A 22,789-nucleotide genomic window follows, 5' to 3' on the forward strand; every position below is an offset into this window, starting at 1 on the left:
CAGCTCTCGCAATATCACCTACAACGTAGGTGGTGTTGTGATCTGTGTCCGCCCCGACGCGGATTACTTTGACGTCAAATTCCCCGACTCCGTCCAAGGATGGCGGCAGAGGTGGCTGTATATCCGAGATGAAGATGTCGACTTCCAGGAGTTTGATACGTCTCCGACGTATCGATAATTTCTTATGTTCCATGCCACATTATTGATGTTATCTACATGTTTTATGCACACTTTATGTCATATTCGTGCATTTTCTGGAACTAACCTATTAACAAGATGCCGAAGTGCCAGTTGCTGTTTTCTGCTGTTTTTGGTTTCAGAAATCCTAGTAACGAAATATTCTCGGAATTGGACGAAATCAACGCCCAGGTCCCTATTTTTCCACGAAGCTTCCAGAAGTCCGAAGACGAGACGAAGAGGGGCCACGAGGGGGCCACACCCTAGGGCGGCGCGGCCCCCCCCTTGGCCGCGCGGCCCTGTGGTGTGGGGCCCTCGTGCCGCCTCTTGACCTACCCTTCCGCCTACTTAAACCCTCCGTGACGAAACCCCCAGAAGAGAAAACCACGATACGAGAAAACATACTGAGACGCCGCCGCCGCCGATCCCATCTCGGGGGATCCAGGAGATCGCCTCCGGCACCCTGCCGGAGAGGGGATTCATCTCCCGGAGGACTCTACACCGCCATGGTCGCCTCCGGAGTGATGAGTGAGTAGTCTACCCCTGGACTATGGGTCCATAGCAGTAGCTAGATGGTTGTCTTCTCCCCATTGTGCTATCATTGTTGGGTCTTGTGAGCTGCCTAACATGATCAAGATCATCTATCTGTAATTCTATATGTTGCGTTTGTTGGGATCCGATGAATAGAGAATACTTGTTATGTTGATTATCAAAGTTATATCTACGTGTTGTTTATGATCTTGCATGCTTTCCGTTACTAGTAGATGCTCTGGCCAAGTAGATGCTTGTAACTCCAAGAGGGAGTACTTATGCTCGATAGTGGGTTCATGCCTGCATTGACACCTGGGACAGTGACAGAAAGTTCTAAGGTTGTGTTGTGCTGTTGCCACTAGGGATAAAACATTGATGCTATGTCTAAGGATGTAGTTGTTGATTACATTACGCACCATACTTAATGCAATTGTCTGTTGCTTTGCAACTTAATACTGGAAGGGGTTCGGATGATAACCTGAAGGTGGACTTTTTAGGCATAGATGCAGTTGGATGGCGGTCTATGTACTTTGTCGTAATGCCCAATTAAATCTCACTATAATCATCATGATATGTATGTGCATGGTCATGCTCTCTTTATTTGTCAATTGCCCAACTGTAATTTGTTCACCCAACATGCTGTTCGTCTTATGGGAGAGACACCTCTAGTGAACTGTGGACCCCGGTCCAATTCTCTTTACTGAAATACAATCTACTGCAATACTTGTTCTACTGTTTTCTGCAAACAATCATCTTCCACACAATACGGTTAATCCTTTGTTACAGCAAGCCGGTGAGATTGACAACCTCACTGTTTCGTTGGGGCAAAGTACTTTGGTTGTGTTGTGCAGGTTCCACGTTGGCGCCGGAATCTCTGGTGTTGCGCCGCACTACATCCCGCCGCCATCAACCTTCAACGTGCTTCTTGGCTCCTACTGGTTCGATTAAACCTTGGTTTCTTACTGAGGGAAACTTGCCGCTGTGCGCATCACACCTTCCTCTTGGGGTTCCCAACGGACGTGCCAACCACACGCATCAAGCAAATTTCGGGCGCCGTTGCCGGGGAGATCAAGACACGCTGCAAGGGGAGTCTCCACTTCTCAATCTCTTTACTTTGTTTTTGTCTTGCTTTATTTTATTTACTACTTTGTTTGCTGCACTATATCAAAATACAAAAAAAATTAGTTGCTAGTTTTACTTTATTTGCTATCTTGCACTCTATATCTAAAACATAAAAAAAATTAGTTACTTGCACTTACTTTACTTATTTCATCATGTTTCCTTTTAATTTTACCGTTAAAGATATGCCGGTAGGACGCGGGTCTATAATTGGGAGAAATAATATAGAAGAATTTTTCACTCATGTTAGTACCGTTGATGATTTTGAAGATAGACACTTGGTAGACCTTGCTCCTACTTATGAAATTGCCGCTGCTGTTTTAGTTCGTATGATGGAAACTAAATTTGTTAATCTCAATCCTATAATCCAACACATGTTTCTTACACTCGGTGATATGGAAGAAGGGGAAAAGAAAGATTTTGTTTTAGAAACCCTTCTTAGAGAATTTGGTGGTATAGCAAGAGAGGCTAGAAAGGTCTTTGCTAAATATAATATGCTTGGTTCTTGCACCAATTTTGTTAGTCTCCTTGAAAAGATGGACTTGGAGAGAATAAGGTACACTAATAATATTGATGATGGTGGGGAGATCAAAGCACCAATACCATGTAAACTTTTAGCTATGAATGATGCACTAGAAAATAACTATGCTTGGCTTGTTCCCGAAAATTTGTTTGATGAGAGTAGCAAACCCAAGACTAATGAAAAGGGGGACGCTAAAACTTATGTATCCAATATACTATGCATGGTTGAGAAAACTCCGCATCCCGCTGTAGATGCTCCACCGTTTGATAATACTTGATACACACTTTCTGCGCCTAGCTGAAAGGCGTTAAAGAAAAGCGCTTATGGGAGACAACCCATGTTTTTACCTACAGTACTTTGTTTTTATTTTGTGTCTTGGAAGTTGTTTACTACTGTAGCAACCTCTCCTTATCTTAGTTTTGTGTTTTGTTGTGCCAAGTTAAGCCGTTGATAGAAAAGTAAGTACTAGATTTGGATTACTGTGCAGTTCCAGATTTCTTTGCTGTCACGAATCTGGGTCCACCTCCCTGTAGGTAACTCAGAAAATTATGCCAATTTACGTGAGTGATCCTCAGATATGTACGCAACTTTCATTCAATTTGAGCATTTTCATTTGAGCAAGTCTGGTGCCATTTTAAAATTCGTCAATACGAACTGTTCTGTTTTGACAGATTCTGCCTTTTATTTCACATTGCCTCTTTTGCTATGTTGGATGAATTTCTTTGATCCACTAATGTCCAGTAGCATTATGCAATGTCCAGAAGTGTTAAGAATGATTGTGTCACCTCTGAATATGTCAATTTATATTGTGCACTAACCCTCTAATGAGTTGTTTCGAGTTTGGTGTGGAGGAAGTTTTCAAGGATCAAGAGAGGAGTATGATGCAACATGATCAAGGAGAGTGAAAGCTCTAAGCTTGGGGATGCCCCGGTGGTTCACCCCTGCATATATCAAGAAGACTCAAGCGTCTAAGCTTGGGGATGCCCAAGGCATCCCCTTCTTCATCGACAACATTATCAGGTTCCTCCCCTGAAACTATATTTTTATTCCATCACATCTTATGTGCTTTTTCTTGGAGCGTCGGTTTGTTTTTGTTTTTGTTTTGTTTGAATAAAATGGATCCTAGCATTCACTTTATGGGAGAGAGACACGCTCTGCTGTAGCATATGGACAAGTATGTCCTTGGTTTCTACTCATAGTATTCATGGCGAAGTTTCTCCTTCGTTAAATTGTTATATGGTTGGAATTGGAAAATGATACATGTAGTAATTGCTATAAATGTCTTGGGTAATGTGATACTTGGCAATTGTTGTGCTCATGATTAAGCTCTTGCATCATATGCTTTGCACCCATTAATGAAGAAATACATAGAGCATGCTAAAATCTGGTTTGCATATTTGGTTTCTCTAAGGTCTAGATAATTTCTAGTATTGAGTTTGAACAACAAGGAAGACGATGTAGAGTCTTATAGTGTTTACAATATGTCTTTTATGTGAGTTTTGCTGCACCGGTTCATCCTTATGTTTGTTTCAAATAAACCTTGCTAGCCTAAACCTTGTATCGAGAGGGAATACTTCTCATGCATCCAAAATACTTGAGCCAACCACTATGCCATTTGTGTCCACCATACCTACCTACTACATGGTATTTTCCGCCATTCCAAAGTAAATTGCTTGAGTGCTACCTTTAAATTCCATTGTTCACCTTTGCAATATATAGCTCATGGGACAAATAGCTTAAAAACTATTGTGGTATTGAATATGTAATTATGCACTTTATCTCTTATTAAGTTGCTTGTTGTGCGATAACCATGTTCACTGGGGACGCCATCAACTATTCATTGTTGAAATTCATGTGAGTTGCTATGCATGTCCGTCTTGTCTGAAGTAAGAGAGATCTACCACCTTATGGTTAAGCATGCATATGTTAGAGAAGAACATTGGGCCGCTAACTAAAGCCATGATCCATGGTGGAAGTTTCAGTTTTGGACACATATCCTCAATCTCAAATGAGAAAATTATTAATTGTTGTTACATGCTTATGCATAAAAGAGGAGTCCATTATCTGTTGTCTATGTTGTCCCGGTATGGATGTCTAAGTTGAAGAATAATCAATAGCGAGAAATCCAATGCGAGCTTTCTCCTTAGACCTTTGTACAAAGTGCATTGATCCCTACATATTTGCTTATTGCACTTATTATATTACTCTATGTTGACAATATCCATGAGATATACATGTTACAAGTTGAAAGCAACCGCTGAAACTTAATCTTCTTTTGTGTTGCTTCAATGCTTTTACTTTGAATTATTGCTTTATGAGTTAACTCTTATGCAAGACTTATTGATGCTTGTCTTAAAGTGTTATTCATGAAAAGTCTTTGCTTTATGATTCACTTGTTTACTCATGTCATATACATTGTTTTGATCGCTGCATTCACTACATATGCTTTACAAATAGTATGATCAAGATTATGATGGCATGTCACTCCAGAAATTATCTGTGTTATCGTTTTACCTGCTCGGGACGAGCAGAACTAAGCTTGGGGATGCTGATACGTCTCCGACGTATCGATAATTTCTTATGTTCCATGCCACATTATTGATGTTATCTACATGTTTTATGCACACTTTATGTTATATTCGTGCATTTTCTGGAACTAACCTATTAACAAGATGCCGAAGTGCCAGTTGCTGTTTTCTGCTGTTTTTGGTTTCAGAAATCCTAGTAACGAAATATTCTCGGAATTGGACGAAATCAACGCCTGTGTCCCTATTTTTCCACGAAGCTTCCAAGTCCGAAGACGAGACGAAGAGGGGCCACGAGGGGCCACACCCTAGGCGGCGCGGCCCCCTTGGCCACGCGGCCTGTGGTGTGGGGCCCTCGTGCCGCCTCTTGACCTACCCTTCCGCCTACTTAAAGCCTCCGTGACGAAACCCCCGTAAGAGAAAACCACGATACGAGAAAACATACCGAGACGCGCCGCCGCCGATCCCATCTCGGGGATCCAGAGATCGCCTCCGGCACCCTGCCGGAGAGGGGATTCATCTCCCGGAGGACTCTACACCGCCATGGTCGCCTCCGGAGTGATGAGTGAGTAGTCTACCCCTGGACTATGGGTCCATAGCAGTAGCTAGATGGTTGTCTTCTCCCCATTGTGCTATCATTGTTGGATCTTGTGAGCTGCCTAACATGATCAAGATCATCTATCTGTAATTCTATATGTTGCATTTGTTGGGATCCGATGAATAGAGAATACTTGTTATGTTGATTATCAAAGTTATATCTACGTGTTGTTTATGATCTTGCATGCTTTCCGTTACTAGTAGATGCTCTGGCCAAGTAGATGCTTGTAACTCCAAGAGGGAGTACTTATGCTCGATAGTGGGTTCATGCCTGCATTGACACCTGGGACAGTGATAGAAAGTTCTAAGGTTGTATTGTGCTGTTGCCACTAGGGATAAAACATTGATGCTATGTCTAAGGATGTAGTTGTTGATTACATTACGCACCATACTTAATGCAATTGTCTGTTGCTTTGCAACTTAATACTGGAAGGGGTTCGGATGATAACCTGAAGGTGGACTTTTTAGGCATAGATGCAGTTGGATGGCGGTCTATGTACTTTGTCGTAATGCCCAATTAAATCTCACTATAATCATCATGATATGTATGTGCATGGTCATGCTCTCTTTATTTGTCAATTGCCCAACTGTAATTTGTTCACCCAACATGCTGTTCGTCTTATGGGAGAGACACCTCTAGTGAACTGTGGACCCCGGTCCAATTCTCTTTACTGAAATACAATCTACTGCAATACTTGTTCTACTGTTTTCTGCAAACAATCATCTTCCACACAATACGGTTAATCCTTTGTTACAGCAAGCCGGTGAGATTGACAACCTCACTGTTTCGTTGGGGCAAAGTACTTTGGTTGTGTTGTGCAGGTTCCACGTTGGCGCCGGAATCTCTGGTGTTGCGCCGCACTACATCCCGCCGCCATCAACCTTCAACGTGCTTCTTGGCTCCTACTGGTTCGATTAAACCTTGGTTTCTTACTGAGGGAAACTTGCCGCTGTGCGCATCACACCTTCCTCTTGGGGTTCCCAACGGACGTGCCAACCACACGCATCAGAGTTCAACATTGCTCCCTTTAACGGTGCCGCAAAAATTGTTCACCGCCGTTCTTGGGACGCTGAGGCCTTTGATGAAGCACATCCACGAGCTGCAGAATACCCGTGGTAAGGAACTGTCGGGTGTTCAAATCACCGCTTACTTTCTTCGCATCAGGGTGCAGCCCCTTCAAGCCCGCAGAAATCCCATGTGGATGTACGCTGGCAAAGAAGACGTGGACCGTGTCTTGAAGAATCTTGAAGTAAAGGATTTGGAGAAACTCATCCGACATTTCTCCTCCTTGAACAAGAAACTTCCTGCTCCCGACTCCTGCGCCGTGGAGCCGTTCAGCAGCCGCAATCCTCTCCCCCAAGTAAGTAGTTCCTTTGCTGCGATTATATTTTGTCGACTGCTTCATGAACTATCTTGTCCATCTATATATTTATCGGCAACTACTTTGTTTATATTGCTTACTTGGATGTCTATTTTGTCGACAACTGTCATGCCTACCTTTTACCTTCTGAGTTTGTATTTTTCCCAATATCTATATTGCATAACTTTTTTTTGTCTTGTCGATTTTTTCCTCCATAGAACCATCAAGTCACCATCTCGCTTCCCCCTCTTCCTGAGGGTGGAGAAGTCGAAGGGCGTGCCGTCATTACCGACGAAACGCGCGAAGCTTCTCGCCCCAAAAGCGAAGTCGCGATTTCTCGTAAATCTGCGGCTTCTTCTTCTGACAGAGAAACTGAGACCGATGCCTCAGAGTCTCGACTCTCTCCCCCTTCCGCTGTTTCTCCAAGGAGCAAGAGGAATCGTGACGAGGTTGAAGACTCCGGCACCTCCAAGCCCGTAGGGTCCCCTTCGAGGGAGGGGTCTCCCGAGGAGGAGGCAAACTTTTGCCCTTACGACAACGCCATGATCAGCTCGTAAGTCACGATGTGTCCCTTTGTATGTTTCATCTTTGTGCATGTGCTTTCCTTGTAGATGGCACTATATTTGTTTCCTGTTTTTGTAGTGGCGAAGAAGATGCGCCGGAACCCGCTATCAATGTGATTGCTCCTACGAGTACATCAAACACATTGGTTCTGTTGGAAGCGCGCCGCGCTGTCGAAGAGCGCTCGTCTTCGCATCCGCAAGATGTAGAAGCATCGACACCTCCTGCCAGCCCCCGAGCGTCATCGGCGAAACGGCCAAGGCTCGACATTGTCGACAGCCTGCTGGCGGGAGGTTCCGCGACTCCTCCCCTGGAAGACGTAAGGATTTATTGTTTTGCCTACTGCTTCTGAATTTTTATTTTGTCGACTCTCCTTTGCTAACTTTGCTTTTCTCTTGTCTTCATTCATAGCCTATTATGACCCATTATATTGGCCTTGGCACCCAATGTATTGGGTACCGAAATGCTGCCGCGAAACTGCAAGGTATTTGATGTTTGACTTGTATGCGCTGCTTTGTACTTTGTCGATTATGCTGCTTGGGTCCTTGACGTTTTCATTGCTACTTGCTTTCAGAGGCTCTCGACCAAGCCAATAAGCGCGCCGATGACCTTGCGCTGAAGCTCAAAAATATCGAGGCTGCTCGGGAAGAAGAGGTTGCTGGCCTCCGCCAAAGGCTCCAAGATGCTGAACACGCCTTAAGCGAACAGGCCTCTCGACAAATTGCGCGCGAGGAAGCCGTTATCAAACACTTGGAGACGCAAAATCGGCGCTTTGTCAGTAAGTTCCCTGTCTTTGTACTGTGTGCCCTGCCTCAAAATTGCCTTCATATGTTGATAAACTCTAATTATGCTTCAGCAGGGAAAATGGGTGAGGATTTCGTGCTGCAGGAAGCCGAAGAAGATCGCCTTTTCGATACCCTGTCCATATTCGAGCTTCAATGGAACCTGGCGCGTTCAAGCATCTCGAGTGCTCGAGATGCTTTTACGCGCTTCTTTCCCTACTTCTTCCCTAAGCAGCAGCAGCCCAAAACCTTCTCTGAGCTTGCCAGACGCTTTCTTCCCGAAGAAGATCTGATGCTGGCGGCTCGCCATGAGAGCCCCAAGATTGGCGTTGAATGGACGATTGCACTGGTTACCGAAAGCCAGCAGCACGTCGACTGGGCCAAGGCTGGCGAGGCCAAGGGGCTTCGTAGGGAGAAGTGGGTCTCTTTGGTGAATGCTGCAAAGCCGCATTCGAAGAAGATCCTCGCCTTCCTCGGATACAAACCTGCTACCCCTTCCAGTTCCGCCTGGCCGGAGGTCAAGTAGACCCGCTGCTTTTATTATTTTTCTCCTTTCTTTTGCTAGTTTGTCGCCACTGTCGCGACGTTCTTTTGTCGAGTCGCTAGGACTTGCTCGTTTGTAAGCGTCATGTAAATATATTGACTTTATAAATGAAAAATGGAGACCTCTTTACTTTGATATTGATGTCGATCCCCTTTTGTGTTTTCTTCCAGTTGGTATTCGATAATTATTCCAAAGTTGCTGGTCCGTCTTCCGCGACTCCTGCTACTTCATATTCCGATAGAGCACCTGTCGAAACTTGCGCTGTCGATAATTCTCATGTCCACTCGATGGAAGAGGAACTGGAAGATCTTCAAAGGCAACTTCATGACTTGAAAAAACAATCCCTGATTGTTATGGAGCAGTTGCAAAAATCTTCTGACCGTGAGAAGGCCTTGTGACACATCCATCTTGAAGGAGAATGTTGAGCTAAGGGCTCAACTTGCTTTGCTAACAAGCAATTATGAGAAATTGGAAGAAAGTCATGGAAAGCTTTCTAGCTCCCATGATGATCTTCTAGTCTCTCATGATTTGCTAAAGTTAGCTCATGAGGCTATCATGTTAAAGGTAAAATCGTGTGAGCCTCATGTGAATACTAGTACTACTTCTCAATATGCTATTTTGCCATGTGCTAGTGCTTTTAGTTCACCCACTCATGCTATTGAATCATCTTGTGGTGAACTACCTTCTATGCCTTGTTGCTCTACAATTCCATGTGCTAGTGCTACTAATTCACCCACCCATGCTATTGCTATATCTTGTGGTGAATTACATACCTTGCCTTGTTGCTCTAACAATGAAGCTTCCACTTCCTCTAGTACTTGTGTTGTTACTAACCATGTAGGGGAAATCGAAGAGCTCGAGGCCCAAGTCACTTCTTTGAAGAAGGACTTGGTAAAGGGTAATGAAGGGAAGCGATCCCCCAATGACAAGTGTGGACTTGGATTCAACTCCAACGACAAGAAGAAGTCCACCATCCACAAGCGGAAGAAGGACCAAGGGCATGTGAAGGACCCCACGAAGATTGTGTGCTTCAAGTGCAAGATTGAAGGGCATCATGTTAGATCGTGCCCCTTGAAGAAGAAGCCACTTGGCGAGAAGAAACAAGGAAAGCGGCCTCAAGATGGAGCTCATGGTCTACCTCAAGGCCAAGCTCAAGTTCTACCTCGACTTGAAGAAAGGCCGCTACTCAAGAAGGATCAAGCCAAGGCTCCCGTTGTGGAGAAATCAAGGGAGAAGAAGGAGAAGAGAAGAACATGCTACATATGCCATGAGAAGGGCCACATCTCCTCCTTTTGCACTATTGGTAACTCATCCAACCCTATCTTGATCGGTGGTGCTTATTCTCTTTGCAAGGATAAGGTTGGAAATGTGCTTGCCAAATATTTGGGCACTCAATGTGGTTTCTCAAAAAGAACCATTTGGGTTGCCAAGCCTATTGTGACTAACTTCTTAGGACCCAACTTTGTTGGCGACCATCAAGCCAAAATTTGATCAATAGGTACATATGGATGGCATGGAGGCTTGACTAGTTCATGAAGACTTAGGGGATCTTCATCATTCTTATTTCCTCAAGTCAAGTAGTATCCCTTTCATCCTTTACCCATGCACCTCCTTGCGGTAACGAGTCCTCAACTCCTTTACATTGAAAGTTACTCGCCCCCTTTTACATGTGTTGGTTTTGTACCTTGCATGTGGTTGTGTATGTTGTGCCTCCTACTTGCTTATCTTGCTTGCATGCATATATATGTTGGGTGGCACATCATGTACAATTGTTCTTTGTCGAGCCTATTGCATCTTGTTGATATCTTAGTTGTTGGATCGTGTGAGAGAATTAATGGACTATCCCATTTTGGGGGAGTGATATGCTTTGTGCAGTTCACAATCCTAAAATGTGCGACATGATGAATTAAAATTCCATAATGTCCATTAATTATCTCACTTGGTTTTTATTTGCCTCTTGCACGAAAAATATCTTTCTCACATTATGGGGGAGTATTATGCTTTGTGCATCTTACAAGCCTAGAAAATGTGAACACATAGAGTTGATATTTTAGATTATCTTGTTCCTATGTGACATGTTTGCTCAAACAAATCCCTTTTTGCCTAAAATGCACTTATTGCTATTCTCTTTGATTTTTTCTTCCTAGCTTCTTTTGGATCTCCTTATTTCACTTGAAACTTTTTAGTGTTTTGATAAACAATGGTTGAGTGATGATCCCGCATTTGTGCATTTTGTATTCAAATGCAAAATTCTAAATAGTTCACTAATCTTGGGGGAGCTCTCCTATGCTTGTTAGAACACTCTCTTGTTTCAAGAATTTGACTTTGGAAGACAAACCTTTTCTTTTCGGTACTTTTGTGCCATCATGAAAAGCTTTGAGAGTTTGGTTTATTTAGAACCTTGCTTTCTTTGGGAGTTGGTTATCTCATTACTTTATATTTGGTTTTATTTCCTAAAATGAGATAAGTCCTTGAGCATGCTTGTTTTAGATATCTTGCTCTATTTCTCTTGTACCTATCTTGTGTGTGCATTTTTCTTTGTGGATAAATATCTTCGTGATGTTGTCCACTTAGAGAGACTTATATACATGAGAGATGGTACATGTCTTTTGATATCCCTCTTTGTTGGAGTCCATTCCTTTATTCTTATTTGACTCTTTGATGGCTTCACAAAGATCTTGGTTATGAGTGCTTGTGTTACCCTATTTGTATCTTCACGCACTCACACTTGTTTTTGGCACAAGCTTCATTTTTACTTGCCTCTTATTAAGCTTGTGTTTCTTTTTGGTTCATTGGATTGCTTGCTTCATTTGTCGAAGCTTTCTCACCTTCATATCCTCTTGCAATCTTTGTTCCTCAATATAGTTGGATTCCCTCCCGGTATTCGTCATTGAATACGTGCATTTGATTTCACTCACATTATGAGAAATGCACACCTTATGGAGGAATTCTAACTATATTGGCCTTCCAAACCTTTTGTCCATTTTGGCAATCGATGCCAATGGGGGAGAAGTTTGGAGGGTTTGAGGGAATTGCTTTTGTTTGGTTCTTAAGCATTTGCCTCTCATGCTTGCATTTGTTGCTTTGCATGGTTGAATATTTAGAGGATATTCCGCTAGGCTTTAATTGCCAATATATGTAATGAAATTCAAGTTCATTCACACATGCATATATTATGGGGGATATTGTTCCAAATATTCAACTTGGGTTGCTCGCTAAATTCCATATTTAAGCACTCTCAAAGAGATTGACAACAATTACCAAAATGGGGGAGATTGAAAGAACATGGAGCCCCCATGTGTGGTTTTGGTAATTGATGACAATCCCTATGGACTAACGGTTGTGTTGAGAATCTATCTTAGGTAGTGTCCATAGCCATGTGTCGGTTTCAAGGTTGCAAGATGGAGAAGATCGAGTACGATGAAGACGGTGTCGAAGAGAGACGAAGACGGGGTTGAAGATGAAGAGGGATGAAGACGGCGTAGAAGATGGACGAAGACGGTGGCGTGCGTACAAGATGGATGAAGACGGCGTAGAAGATGGATGAAGACGGTGGAATGTACAATGATGAAGAGGGTGAAGACGGAGCTTGCCGACTCGAGTGGAACGCGCAAGGACAAGGTTTGTGCTCGATAGGATAGGGGGTCGCATCATCGGAGAGAGCTCAAACCTTGCATGCATTGCATCATGTTTCTTGGTTGTTCTTGGTTCTTATCCATGAGATGGGTTAGAGCTTGTGATTCATTCTCATGACAAGCTCTAGCTCATTGGAAACGGATTTCGGATGCATCGCATGTTGCATGTGCGAGGGTGATGATTTTCCCGATATACCATATTGAGAGGTTACACCTCTATGACCATGAGAAAATCATCCCCCACTAGTTTTCATATTTCCACTTTTTGTTGGGTATCTCCTGGTCGCCCTCTTTCCAACAAAATTGGTTTCACCTCATTTGGATCTTCCTAGCTCAAGATATCGCATTTTCCGTATCGTCATATTTGAAAAAAGATAAAGAAAATGCTTTTTGGGCTGGACCGGTACTACCGCTTGAAGTACCGGTCCAAGTACCGCTTTCGGCTTCCAGGCTCCCTGGAATCAAACCGGTACCTGACCGGTACCGGACCGGTAGTACCGTAACATAGTTACGGTACCAGGCCGGTACCGGGTCAGATTACCGCTCTCTCAGATCCAGATCTGCTTTTTGGCATAAGCGGTAGTACCGCTCTGCAGAGCGGTACTACCGGTTTGGGGCATTTTCTGTCTATTTCTGCTCAGTTTGTGCGCGAGCGGTAGTACCGCTTTGACAAGCGGTAGTACCGCTCGGGCGCGAATCTGACCGTTTTTCAGCCCCAACAGTCATATTTTTGGGCCCCCTATTTATACCTCTCTTCCACCTCCGACCCAACTAGCTCTTCCCTTCCATTCTCTCTCCTCCATTGTTGACCTTGAAGAGCTTGTTCCTCCTCTTGGTCCCTCCACTATTTCTTGCATATTTTTGGGGGAAAGGAGAGAGGAGATCTAGATCTAGAGCTCCACCAATTGAATCCCTCTCCAAGTGAGGGGATCTTGCTAGATCTAGATCTTGGAGTTATTTGGTGTTTCTCCTCATATTTTGTTGTTCGTTCCTTATTCCCCCAATAGCTTTTGTAGCTTTGTTGGAATTTTGGAGAGAAGAACTTGGGCATCATAGTGGTGTTCTTAGCCATTGCATTAGGTGCATCGGTTTGGGTTCTCTCCGGGGTTTCCGTCTAGTAGAGGGCGTGTTTGACCTTAGTGGTGTTGTTGCTTTCGTGGCCTTGTTACCTTTGTGGTGTTGTACCCTTTGTGTCCTTGTAGCCTTTGTGGCCTTGTAGCCTTTGTGGCGTGGTAGCCTTTGTGGCGTGGTAGCCTTTGTAGCCTTGTAGCCTTTGTGGCGTGGTAGCCTTAGTGGCGTGGTTGCCTTTGTGGAGTGTGTTAGCCTTTGTGGTTTTGGAGCCGGTTGTGGCGCGTTGGTGTCTTGGTGGCCTTGTTGCCATTGTGGCGTGTTGTAATCTCTTGTAGCCTTGTACTTGAGAGCCTCCGTGTTGTGGAGTTGCCTCAAGCTTGCTACTTGGGAGTTTGCCCAAGCTTGTACGGGTTTGGTGACCACCCTTAAGGGTCCCTTAGTGGATCGAGGCTTTCCCTTGGTGGAAAGGCTCGAGGAGAATACGGTGGCCCTAGTGGCTCATTAGAGTGCCTCGTGCCTCCACAGCGCTCCAACGGAGACGTAGCACCCTTGGGTGTGAACTTCGGGAAACATCGTCGTCTCCTCGTGCACCGGTTACTTCTCAACCCGAGCTCCTTTATCTATGTGCTTTACCTTGTTATATCTATCTTGCCTGATGTGCTATACCTAGCTTGTTATCACCTTGTTGCTCATCATACTAGCATAGGTTGTTGGTGCTCTTAGGCAAACCCCTAGTTGATAGACCTTGAGCTAAACTAGTAAACACTTAGTAGTTTTATTCCGCCTAGTTTAGTTCTCAAGTTGAAATTTTTATACACCGCCTATTCACCCCCCTCTATAGGCGACGTCCTAGTACATTCAATTGGCATCAGAGCTAGGACTCTCTTATCTTGTTGGGCTTCACCGCCTAGAGAGTAATGACGTCGGTTAGAGGATTAGTGCACATTTCCTCTTTTACATTTGATGGCACTAACTATGATGCTTGGAAATCCTACATGCTTGATTATTTTAGGGGCATGCACCCACATGTGGAGCAAATTCTTGATATGGGTTTTTCTCCTCCTAAGGATCCACAAAATACATCTTTTGAGGAGAAGAAAAACTCTTATCTAGATGCTCAAGCTACTAAAGTGCTTTGCCATGTTGGAGTCATGCTTGGCGAGGTGCACGTAGCGGGTTCCCCGGATCAGGTTCAGGCTCTGCCCGCACAGACGAGCAAGTGCCTCCTGCATTGCTCTTGCGAGCCCGTCCATCCAGTTGTTCTCGCGGACAGAGAACAGGATCCTCTCGGTCATAGGGGGTTCCAGTGTCCCCCTCAGGTCAGCAGTCACAACCCACTGGAGCTATCCTCCCGGCTGATCGTTGACCTCCCCTCCGAAGAACTCGGGGTGTGGGCGCCCGAGGTAGTCAGTGAGTTCGTCCAAGTCTTTCTCGAAGACGAGGCTTCCTCCATTGCCTAGCTGGTAAAACTTGGTGGGGGCAAAGTGCTCCATCTGAAAGTGAATTGGATAAGTAGGTTAGAGAGGTGTCAGTGTGGCAAGATTTTAAGTAAGGTCATTAGGACTAGAATTGCATGAATGTTTTTGAAAAGAGTTCAAGGATAAGAGCGAGAATATTTTTCATAAGTATTCACTCCCTTTGTTTATAAACTAAGGTTTTTCGAACGTCCATTCTAACTAGAGTCCTCTAAGGTCAAGATAGGCTCTGATACCAACTTGTCAACACCCGGATTTTTAATTCCAGATGCCTATCATGCCATACATTGCAATCCCAGGAAGATTGTTTTTGCGAGACATAATAGATTGGTACTGTCACACATATCCATTACAGAACATAAATTGTCTTACAAGACAAGATCCCATGATCCAGAATAGATTACAACCATGGTTCATAAGTTCATAAAGCAAAATAACATAGCGGAAGCGACGTAGTGGGGTTCATCTAATCCACAACCAACACTTGACTATAGGAGGGAGTCCTAGTTGTCGTAGACGTCCTGCTGCTTTCCTCTTGATCCAGGGGCTCCTCTTCATAGTTTGGCCATTTGAATAGCCAGGGCAGAGCCATGAGTACTTTAGAGTACTCGCAAACTAATACTAATTACTTTCATATCAAATATGACTCTAAGATCTAGGTTCATTTGCAAAAAGCCAGTTTTCTTTCCTAAACACTTAATATTTCAAGAATTCTCATTGTTCCTACGTACTTAAGTGGGAACATTAGTGTCATTCCCACAACTCTGTTGGGGTCCAGTCATAATTTATTTCAAGTCATAAGTCAAGTCAAACCAATTTCTGATGATGGAGACACAGTATGGCCTTTCCAACTGTTCGTAACCGTGGACACGGCTATTCGAATAGGTTTACACTCTGTAGAGGTTGCACACTTGTGCCACAACATTTGATTACATCCGTCAGGGATAACCATGAATAATCGTAACTCAATACGTGCATCATCAACCTTAACCTTTCAATTATATACCCTAGTACAGGCACCTCTCCCCATGAGCTTGGCCTCCCAGTGAAGGCTACCTGCCAGACTGGGAACTGCACAGGGCTTGGGCCGGACAGTCACCTCATTTTCACGTCATTACACTATCAACGAAGGCAGCCGCAGCATAACCCCTATGACGCTTGTTCAGAGGGAACCCATACTAAAATACATAAATTTCGAGTTAAGCCCTTCCCATAATCAGGTATTGTGGGGGTACTATGAGGTTGGAATGGTATCGCATTCTAACTCAATCATCAGTTTTATCAAACTCATTTGTCATTCATCATCCCTCATTATCATCATCATCACCCTTCAATAGAATGAACCATCATTCTAAGGTCAAGTCACTTGTTCATGTGTCCCATTATGAGTATCCCAGTTTTAACTTAGCACTAGCATCTAAGTGTAAGGGGGTGCTATCTCCATATTGTCACCTATGCCCAAATGGTGTAATGGTGGTAGGCTACACTTAGACTCAAGTCAAACTTAAAAGAAATGAACTTAATAAAATCAAAGTAAAGCTGGTAAAGTAAAACTGGGACTTATAAATAATTAAAGTATGATAGGGCCAAGTTTGGCACTAGCATAAGTAGAGAGGGCAAGGGTTTAGCTTGCTTCATTAGCTTGCCTTGGTGGGTACAGTGATCAAAGTTTTCTTCCTCCTCCTGGTAGAAGAACTCCTCCTCTTCGTATTCCCCGGTACTAGCGTCTATAATGGAATACGAGGATAACAATCACCACACAATTCTTAATGGCTACTTAGCCTTAATGGCTCACTCAAGATGACCTAGCATCATCACAATCATCTTTGCACATATAACTAAGGTTCCATTTACTTTTAGTATTTTTAAGAAAAATAATTTCCTCTCATTACTATTAATCCCATTTAAATCCTCAAATAAGTAAGTATGAGGCCAACATAACTAAAAGCAGTGCCTCACCTCCAATTACTTGGGAAAATAATTTAAATGAAGTGCTACACCTCATAAAGTTTAAATATTAATTTCTTGGAATAAAATAAAATGGGTTATATTTACTACATAGCCATTATTTAAATTCTAGCTCAAATATTACCATAACAACTATACCATATTATTGCATATTAAATTAGAGAGTTAAAAATGTGAATCATAGCAATTGGATTCACTTCAAAATTCATCATATTTGATTTTATAAATTTATTTGAATTTTGAAAACTCTCTGTCTTGTTATTTTTACCACATTATTTCTACAACCGGTATGAGGTTGAATCCAGTTGGATTGGTTAGAACTTTTCATAAGCTTTCTAATGATTTGGTTCAGTAGATTTGAAACTAGTTAAATTTGATCAAAGCATCAGCAAGCAATTCCTAATTAAATTTTAAAATCAGTTTTGAATTCATGGGCTAGCGCGGGAATTTAAACACGCCAGAGGGGTAGAGAGTAGTTGGGCCGGCCCACTTCGCGTCCAGCGCGAGCAGGCCGCCTGACTAGCGGGACCCACGCGTCAGTGGCTTTTAAAACGCGAATCGGTATCGACTAACGTGAGATGTAGGATTAGGAATAGATCGTGCGGCCGACGAGCATCGTCGTCTCCGACGAGATCCCGTGCCTGCGACGACGAGACTAGGGGGTCGAAGGGCCTACCGTTGCTCCGGCGGTCGTCGGAGAGGTGCGCGGTGACGTTGGCGTGGACGACGAGTCGACTGGTACCAGTGGCGTCGCTCGAGGTGGCTCCAATTGATGGCGAGAAGCTCCGGGTACTGGCGGGCTCCAGCGTCAAATTGGCGCTGCTCCGACGAGGATGTGGCTAATCAACTGGTCGAGGAGAAGCAGGGATGAGAGGAGAGTGAGGTGGTGTGAAGAGTTTGGGAGCGGGGGTGCTCTATTTATAGAATTCGAGGAGTGCCGCGGGTGCTCGGTGAGGTCGATCATGGCGCGGCCGTTCCAGTGCGTGAAGGGGCGAGGCGAGGACGGCGTGCGATGGCCAGCATCATGGCAATGCTCAACGGCTAGCTGGCGCAGAAAAAGGGTGAGGAGACGGCTCGAGATGGTGCAGCGACTGCCGCGGTACTTGCGGAAGAAAGTTGACGAGGACGAGGGCGATGGTGCCTCCGCGTGCTTTCGAGCGTGTCTACGCGCTAGCTGGAGAGGAGGTGGTGCTCGATGCAGAAAAGGAAGAGTAGGGGAGGACGGAGGAGATGGGGCGTGTCCATACTCTGGCGCGTCCAGTACGCGGTGAGCGCGCACGCTGGCGTGCCTGGGCGGTTCTGGGCGCGTCTGGGCGTGTACTGGCATGGCCAATGCCAGCCTCTCGCGTGCTAGGGCCGTGCATGGTCGTGATCAGTGATGCACAGAGATGCTCCAGGACAAGGTTAAAGGGAGAGAGGGGGTGCAGAGAGGGAGCTGTCATGGAGAGCGGCATGGTGCACGGCATGGCCGTGTTCTGCCCTCTCCTTGCTTTAATCATCAAGGGCAAGTACTGGGCTTGGTCCAGGGGACATAGAGGAGTAATTATCATCACAAAACCAAAGTGGTTTAGGCTAAAATCCAGTGAATAAAAGCAGGTTTCACTTTGCCAGAAAGTTGTCAGCAAGGTGTTCGACACAATGCCCGCATGAACCAAAATTTGGAATTTTTCAGTGAATTTTGGTGGAGTGTAATTGAATAATCAATGTAGCATAGTGGTGGTGGTGGTGTGCAAAATGGTGCAGTTTTGTGAAATTTCAAATTTGGCATAATCTTAACTTTGCTGTCGGGTCTCATCTTTGCCTTTTTATTTTGAGCAGTTGGTGATGATCTGGTCAAAGTGGTCAACACCAAAGTTGTTCACCTTCATGTGGTCTTGGATGAGGTGCAAAGAGTTGGCAAGGTTTAGTTGCAAAATCTCTAAATAAGGTGGCTCAAAGTAGTGACCAGATTAGAAATTGCAATTTTGACCATAATCATATGTGAGATAGAATTTGAATTTATTTTCAATTTTATTTGGTTTTTCTTGGTCCCATTGATGTGGTTGAGTATTAAAATGATATAGGAAAGTAATCCAAGCAATGAAACCAAGTTTGATGGCCTTTGGCTCAAATTTGCATTTTTTGCCTAATTTTCCAAATTCACCTCTATGGACAATTTTAGTTTCTTTTTATTTTCTTTCATTTGATCTTGGAATGGAGTTTTTAAGTGATAGGTAGGGTGTATTAAGATTGTTGAAGCTTCTCAAGAAGTTAGATCATGGTTTGGACACTTATTTCTAATTATGTCCATAGGCTCATATTAACCCTATCTTGAATTTATTTTCTTTTTTATTTATTTTTATCTTCCCTTTATTTCAAAGTGTGTATAGAGGTCTTAGAAGCCAAACAAACAAGTTACACAATCAATCATGGCATTAGCAAGTCACTCATGCATGCATGGTATGCAAAAATTTAAATCCTTCTAAAGTTTTTGTTAACCCTAAATTTTGTCATTTGGAACTTGCGTCTTCTATTAACTTTGAAGTTTTGGGATGTTACAAACCTTCCCCCCTTACAAAAGATCTCGTCCCGAGATCTAAAGAAAACTAGGTACTAAAGAGATTGGGATATTCCTTCTTCATATCATCTTCGCGTTCCTAGGTGGCTTCTTCTTCGGTATGGTTGCTCCACTCTATCTTCAGAAACTTGATGCTTCTGGTGCGAGTGGTTCTGAAGGCTTCTTCCAGGATACGAACAGGTACTTCACGATAAGTTATGTCCTTGTTGATATCGATAGATCTATGGTCGATGTTCTTGAATACCTCTGTCTTCTCAGGTACTTCCAAGCACTTCCGAAGTAACGAGATGTGAAACACATCATGCACAGCGGACATTTCTTCCGGTAGTTCCAGTTGATAGGATACTTCTCCTCGGCGACTCAGAACTTTGAAGGGGCCAACATATCGAGGTGCAAGCTTTCCTCGGAGTTGGAATCTCTGCATTCCTTTAAGAGGTGATACCTTCAGATATACGAAATCTCCGATATCGAAGGTCATCTCACGGCGTCTCTTGTCAGCGTAACTCTTCTGCTTGGAATGAGCAGTCTTGAGATACTCTTGGATCTTGTGAACCTTCTCTTCAGCTTATCGAAGAATATCAGGTGCAAAAGTCTGGCTATCTCCAACTTCTGACCAGTTCAGAGGGGTTCGACACTTCCTTCCGTACAAGGCTTCAAAGGGGGCTATCTGCAGGCTAGCTTGATAACTGTTGTTATATGAGAATTCTGCGAAAGGCAGACAATCTTCCCACTTGGATCCATACTCAAGCACACAGGCTCTCAACATGTCCTCAAGAATCTGGTTGACTCTTTCAGTCTGTCCATCTGTCTGTGGGTGATATGCGGTGCTGAAATTGAGTCTGGTCCCTAATCCTTCATGTACTTTCTGCCAAAATCTTGAGGTGAACTAAGATCCTCTATCTGACACAATTGACTTCGGAGTCCCGTGTAGACTAATTATTCTGGAAATATACAACTCTGCTAGCTTGGGAACCTGATAGGTGGTTTTGACAGGTATAAAGTGAGCTACTTTGGATAACCTATCCACTACTACCCAGATTGAGTCATTTCCTTTGCTTGACTTGGGTAGTCCTGTGATAAAATCCATTCCGACAGAATCCCATTTCCACTCCGGGATCTGTAATGGCTGCAGCAATCCTGCGGGTCGTTGGTGTTCTGCCTTGACTCGCTGACAAATATCACATTTAGCAATGTAGCTTCCAATTTCTCTCTTCATTCCATGCCACCAGAATTGTTCCTTCAAGTCCTGGTACATCTTGGTCCCTCCTGGGTGAATGGAATACAGAGTGTCATGGGCTTCTTTCATAATAACTTGTTTTAACTCAGAATCTGCTGGCACACAGAGACGTCCGTTGTACCAGAGAACTCCCTCTTCATCCTCAATGAATCCCGGGGCTTTTCCAGCAGCTATCTGCTTCTTGATTCCTTCAATGCTGGTATTTCCCCTCTGGGCTTCCTTGATTTGACTCATCAAGGTAGGCTGGAGTTCAATGCTAGCTAGGAATCCTTTGCTAACTAACTCCAGTCTAAGCTTCTCAAATTCTTGATGGAGACTAGGCTGTTCCGTTGCGATTATTGAGTTCAGTTGACATGGCTGTCTACTCAAAGCATCAGCTACCACGTTGGCCTTGCCGGGGTGGTAGCGAATCTCAAGGTCATAGTCTTTGATCAACTCAATACATCGTCTTTGTCTCATGTTTATCTCCTTCTGGGTGAAGATGTACTTCAGGCTTTTGTGATCTGAGTAGATCTCGCAGCGATTACCCATGAGATAATGTCGCCATGCTTTCAAAGCCAGAACTACAGCTGCTAGTTCTAAATCATGAGTAGGGTAATTTTGTTCATGCTGCTTCAGTTGCCTGGACAGGTAAGATATCACTTTGCCTTCTTGCATCAATACACAACCAAGACCAATCTTGGAAGCGTCACAGTAGACGTCAAATGGCTTAGTAATATCTGGCATGATCAGAATTGGGGCTGTGATGAGTCTTTGCTTGAGGGTTTGGAAACTCTCTTCACACTTGTCCGTCCATTCAAACTTCTTATCTTTCTTTAGTAACTGAGTCATAGGTCTGGCGATGCTGGAAAATCCTTCAACAAACTTGCGGTAGTATCCCGCTAATCCGAGAAATGCACGGACTTCTGTCTGGGTGGTCGGGACTTTCCATTCTTCTACTGTCTTTATCTTGGTAGGATCTACAGCGATTCCTCCGGCAGACAAGATATGTCCTAGGAATCCTACCTTTGTCAGCCAGAATTCACACTTGCTGAATTTGGCGTACAACTGATGTCTTAGGTGTTGATCATGTTCTCTTTCGGACTTGGAGTAGATTAGAATGTCATCGATGAAGACACCGACAAACTTGTCTAGGAACTTCATAAAATCTTATTCCTGAGATTCATGAAGTAAGCAGGAGCATTGGTTAATCCAAAAGACATGACATTGTATTCATACAGTCCATATCTGGTGGTGAAGGCAGTTTTGGGAATGTCGGTGGCACGAATCTTTAACTGGTGATATCCAGTTCTAAGATCAATCTTAGAGAAAACTCGTGCACCGGTCAGTTGATCAAATAACTCTTCTATCTTGGGCAGAGGATACTTGTTTTTGATGGTAACATCATTCAGCTTGCGGTAGTCTGTACACAGACGGGAGGCACCATCCTTCTTATCAACGAACAGAACCGGGGATCTCCAAGGGGATGCACTGGGTTGAATCAAACCCTTGTGCAGCATATCATCCAATTGTTCTTCAGTTCAACTAGCTCGGTGTGATTCATACTGTATGGCCTCTGGGCTATGGGTCCTGTTCCGGGGATTAACTCGATGATAAACTCGATATCCCTATCCGGGGGCATACCACGTAATTCATCGGGAAACACATCAGGGTAATTGCAGACTACCCTGATCTGATCCAAGGTTTGCTAAGCTACACTCTTGTTGCAGGTGAACTGCTTGGGCAACACTTCAGATATGTGTTCAACTACAACACCGGAGCTACTAGTCATGGTGATGGCTTTCCTGGCGAAATCAATCATTCCATGATGTCTCGCCATCCAATCCATACCCAAAACTACTTCCAATCCTTTGGTTCCCAAAATGATTAGGTTTGCCAAGAATTCAATTCCATGGATTATGATAGGTACAGCTTTGCAAAATTTCCTAGCCTTTGTGGTTGAGCCAGGTATTTGAACTATCATAACATGTTTTAGGCTGATGGGTTGGATTTTACTAGTGCATGCGAAGTCTTCAGTAACAAATGAATGTGATGCTCTGTAATCAAACAACACTCTTGCGGGTATTGAGTTAACAGAAAACATACCCAAGACTACATCGGGGGCTTCTTGAGCTTCTTCAGCGTTC

The 22,789-nt window shown here is 43.9% G+C and overlaps 1 protein-coding gene across 1 annotated transcript; it reads right to left on the bottom strand.

The window, feature by feature from the left end:
- Nucleotides 1-20,455: 20,455 nt before the first annotated feature.
- On the bottom strand, nucleotides 20,456-21,194 carry LOC139834988 (uncharacterized). The gene is made up of 2 exons (XM_071824925.1): nucleotides 20,710-21,194; nucleotides 20,456-20,594 (listed from the first exon to the last, which is right to left on the bottom strand). Exons 1-2 carry the CDS (start codon nucleotides 21,192-21,194, stop codon nucleotides 20,456-20,458), a joined length of 624 nt encoding a protein of 207 aa, XP_071681026.1.
- Nucleotides 21,195-22,789: the final 1,595 nt, after the last annotated feature.

Source organism: Lolium perenne, chromosome 1 (genome assembly GCF_019359855.2).
Source record: "Lolium perenne isolate Kyuss_39 chromosome 1, Kyuss_2.0, whole genome shotgun sequence".
NCBI classification, from domain to species: Eukaryota; Viridiplantae; Streptophyta; class Magnoliopsida; order Poales; family Poaceae; genus Lolium; species Lolium perenne.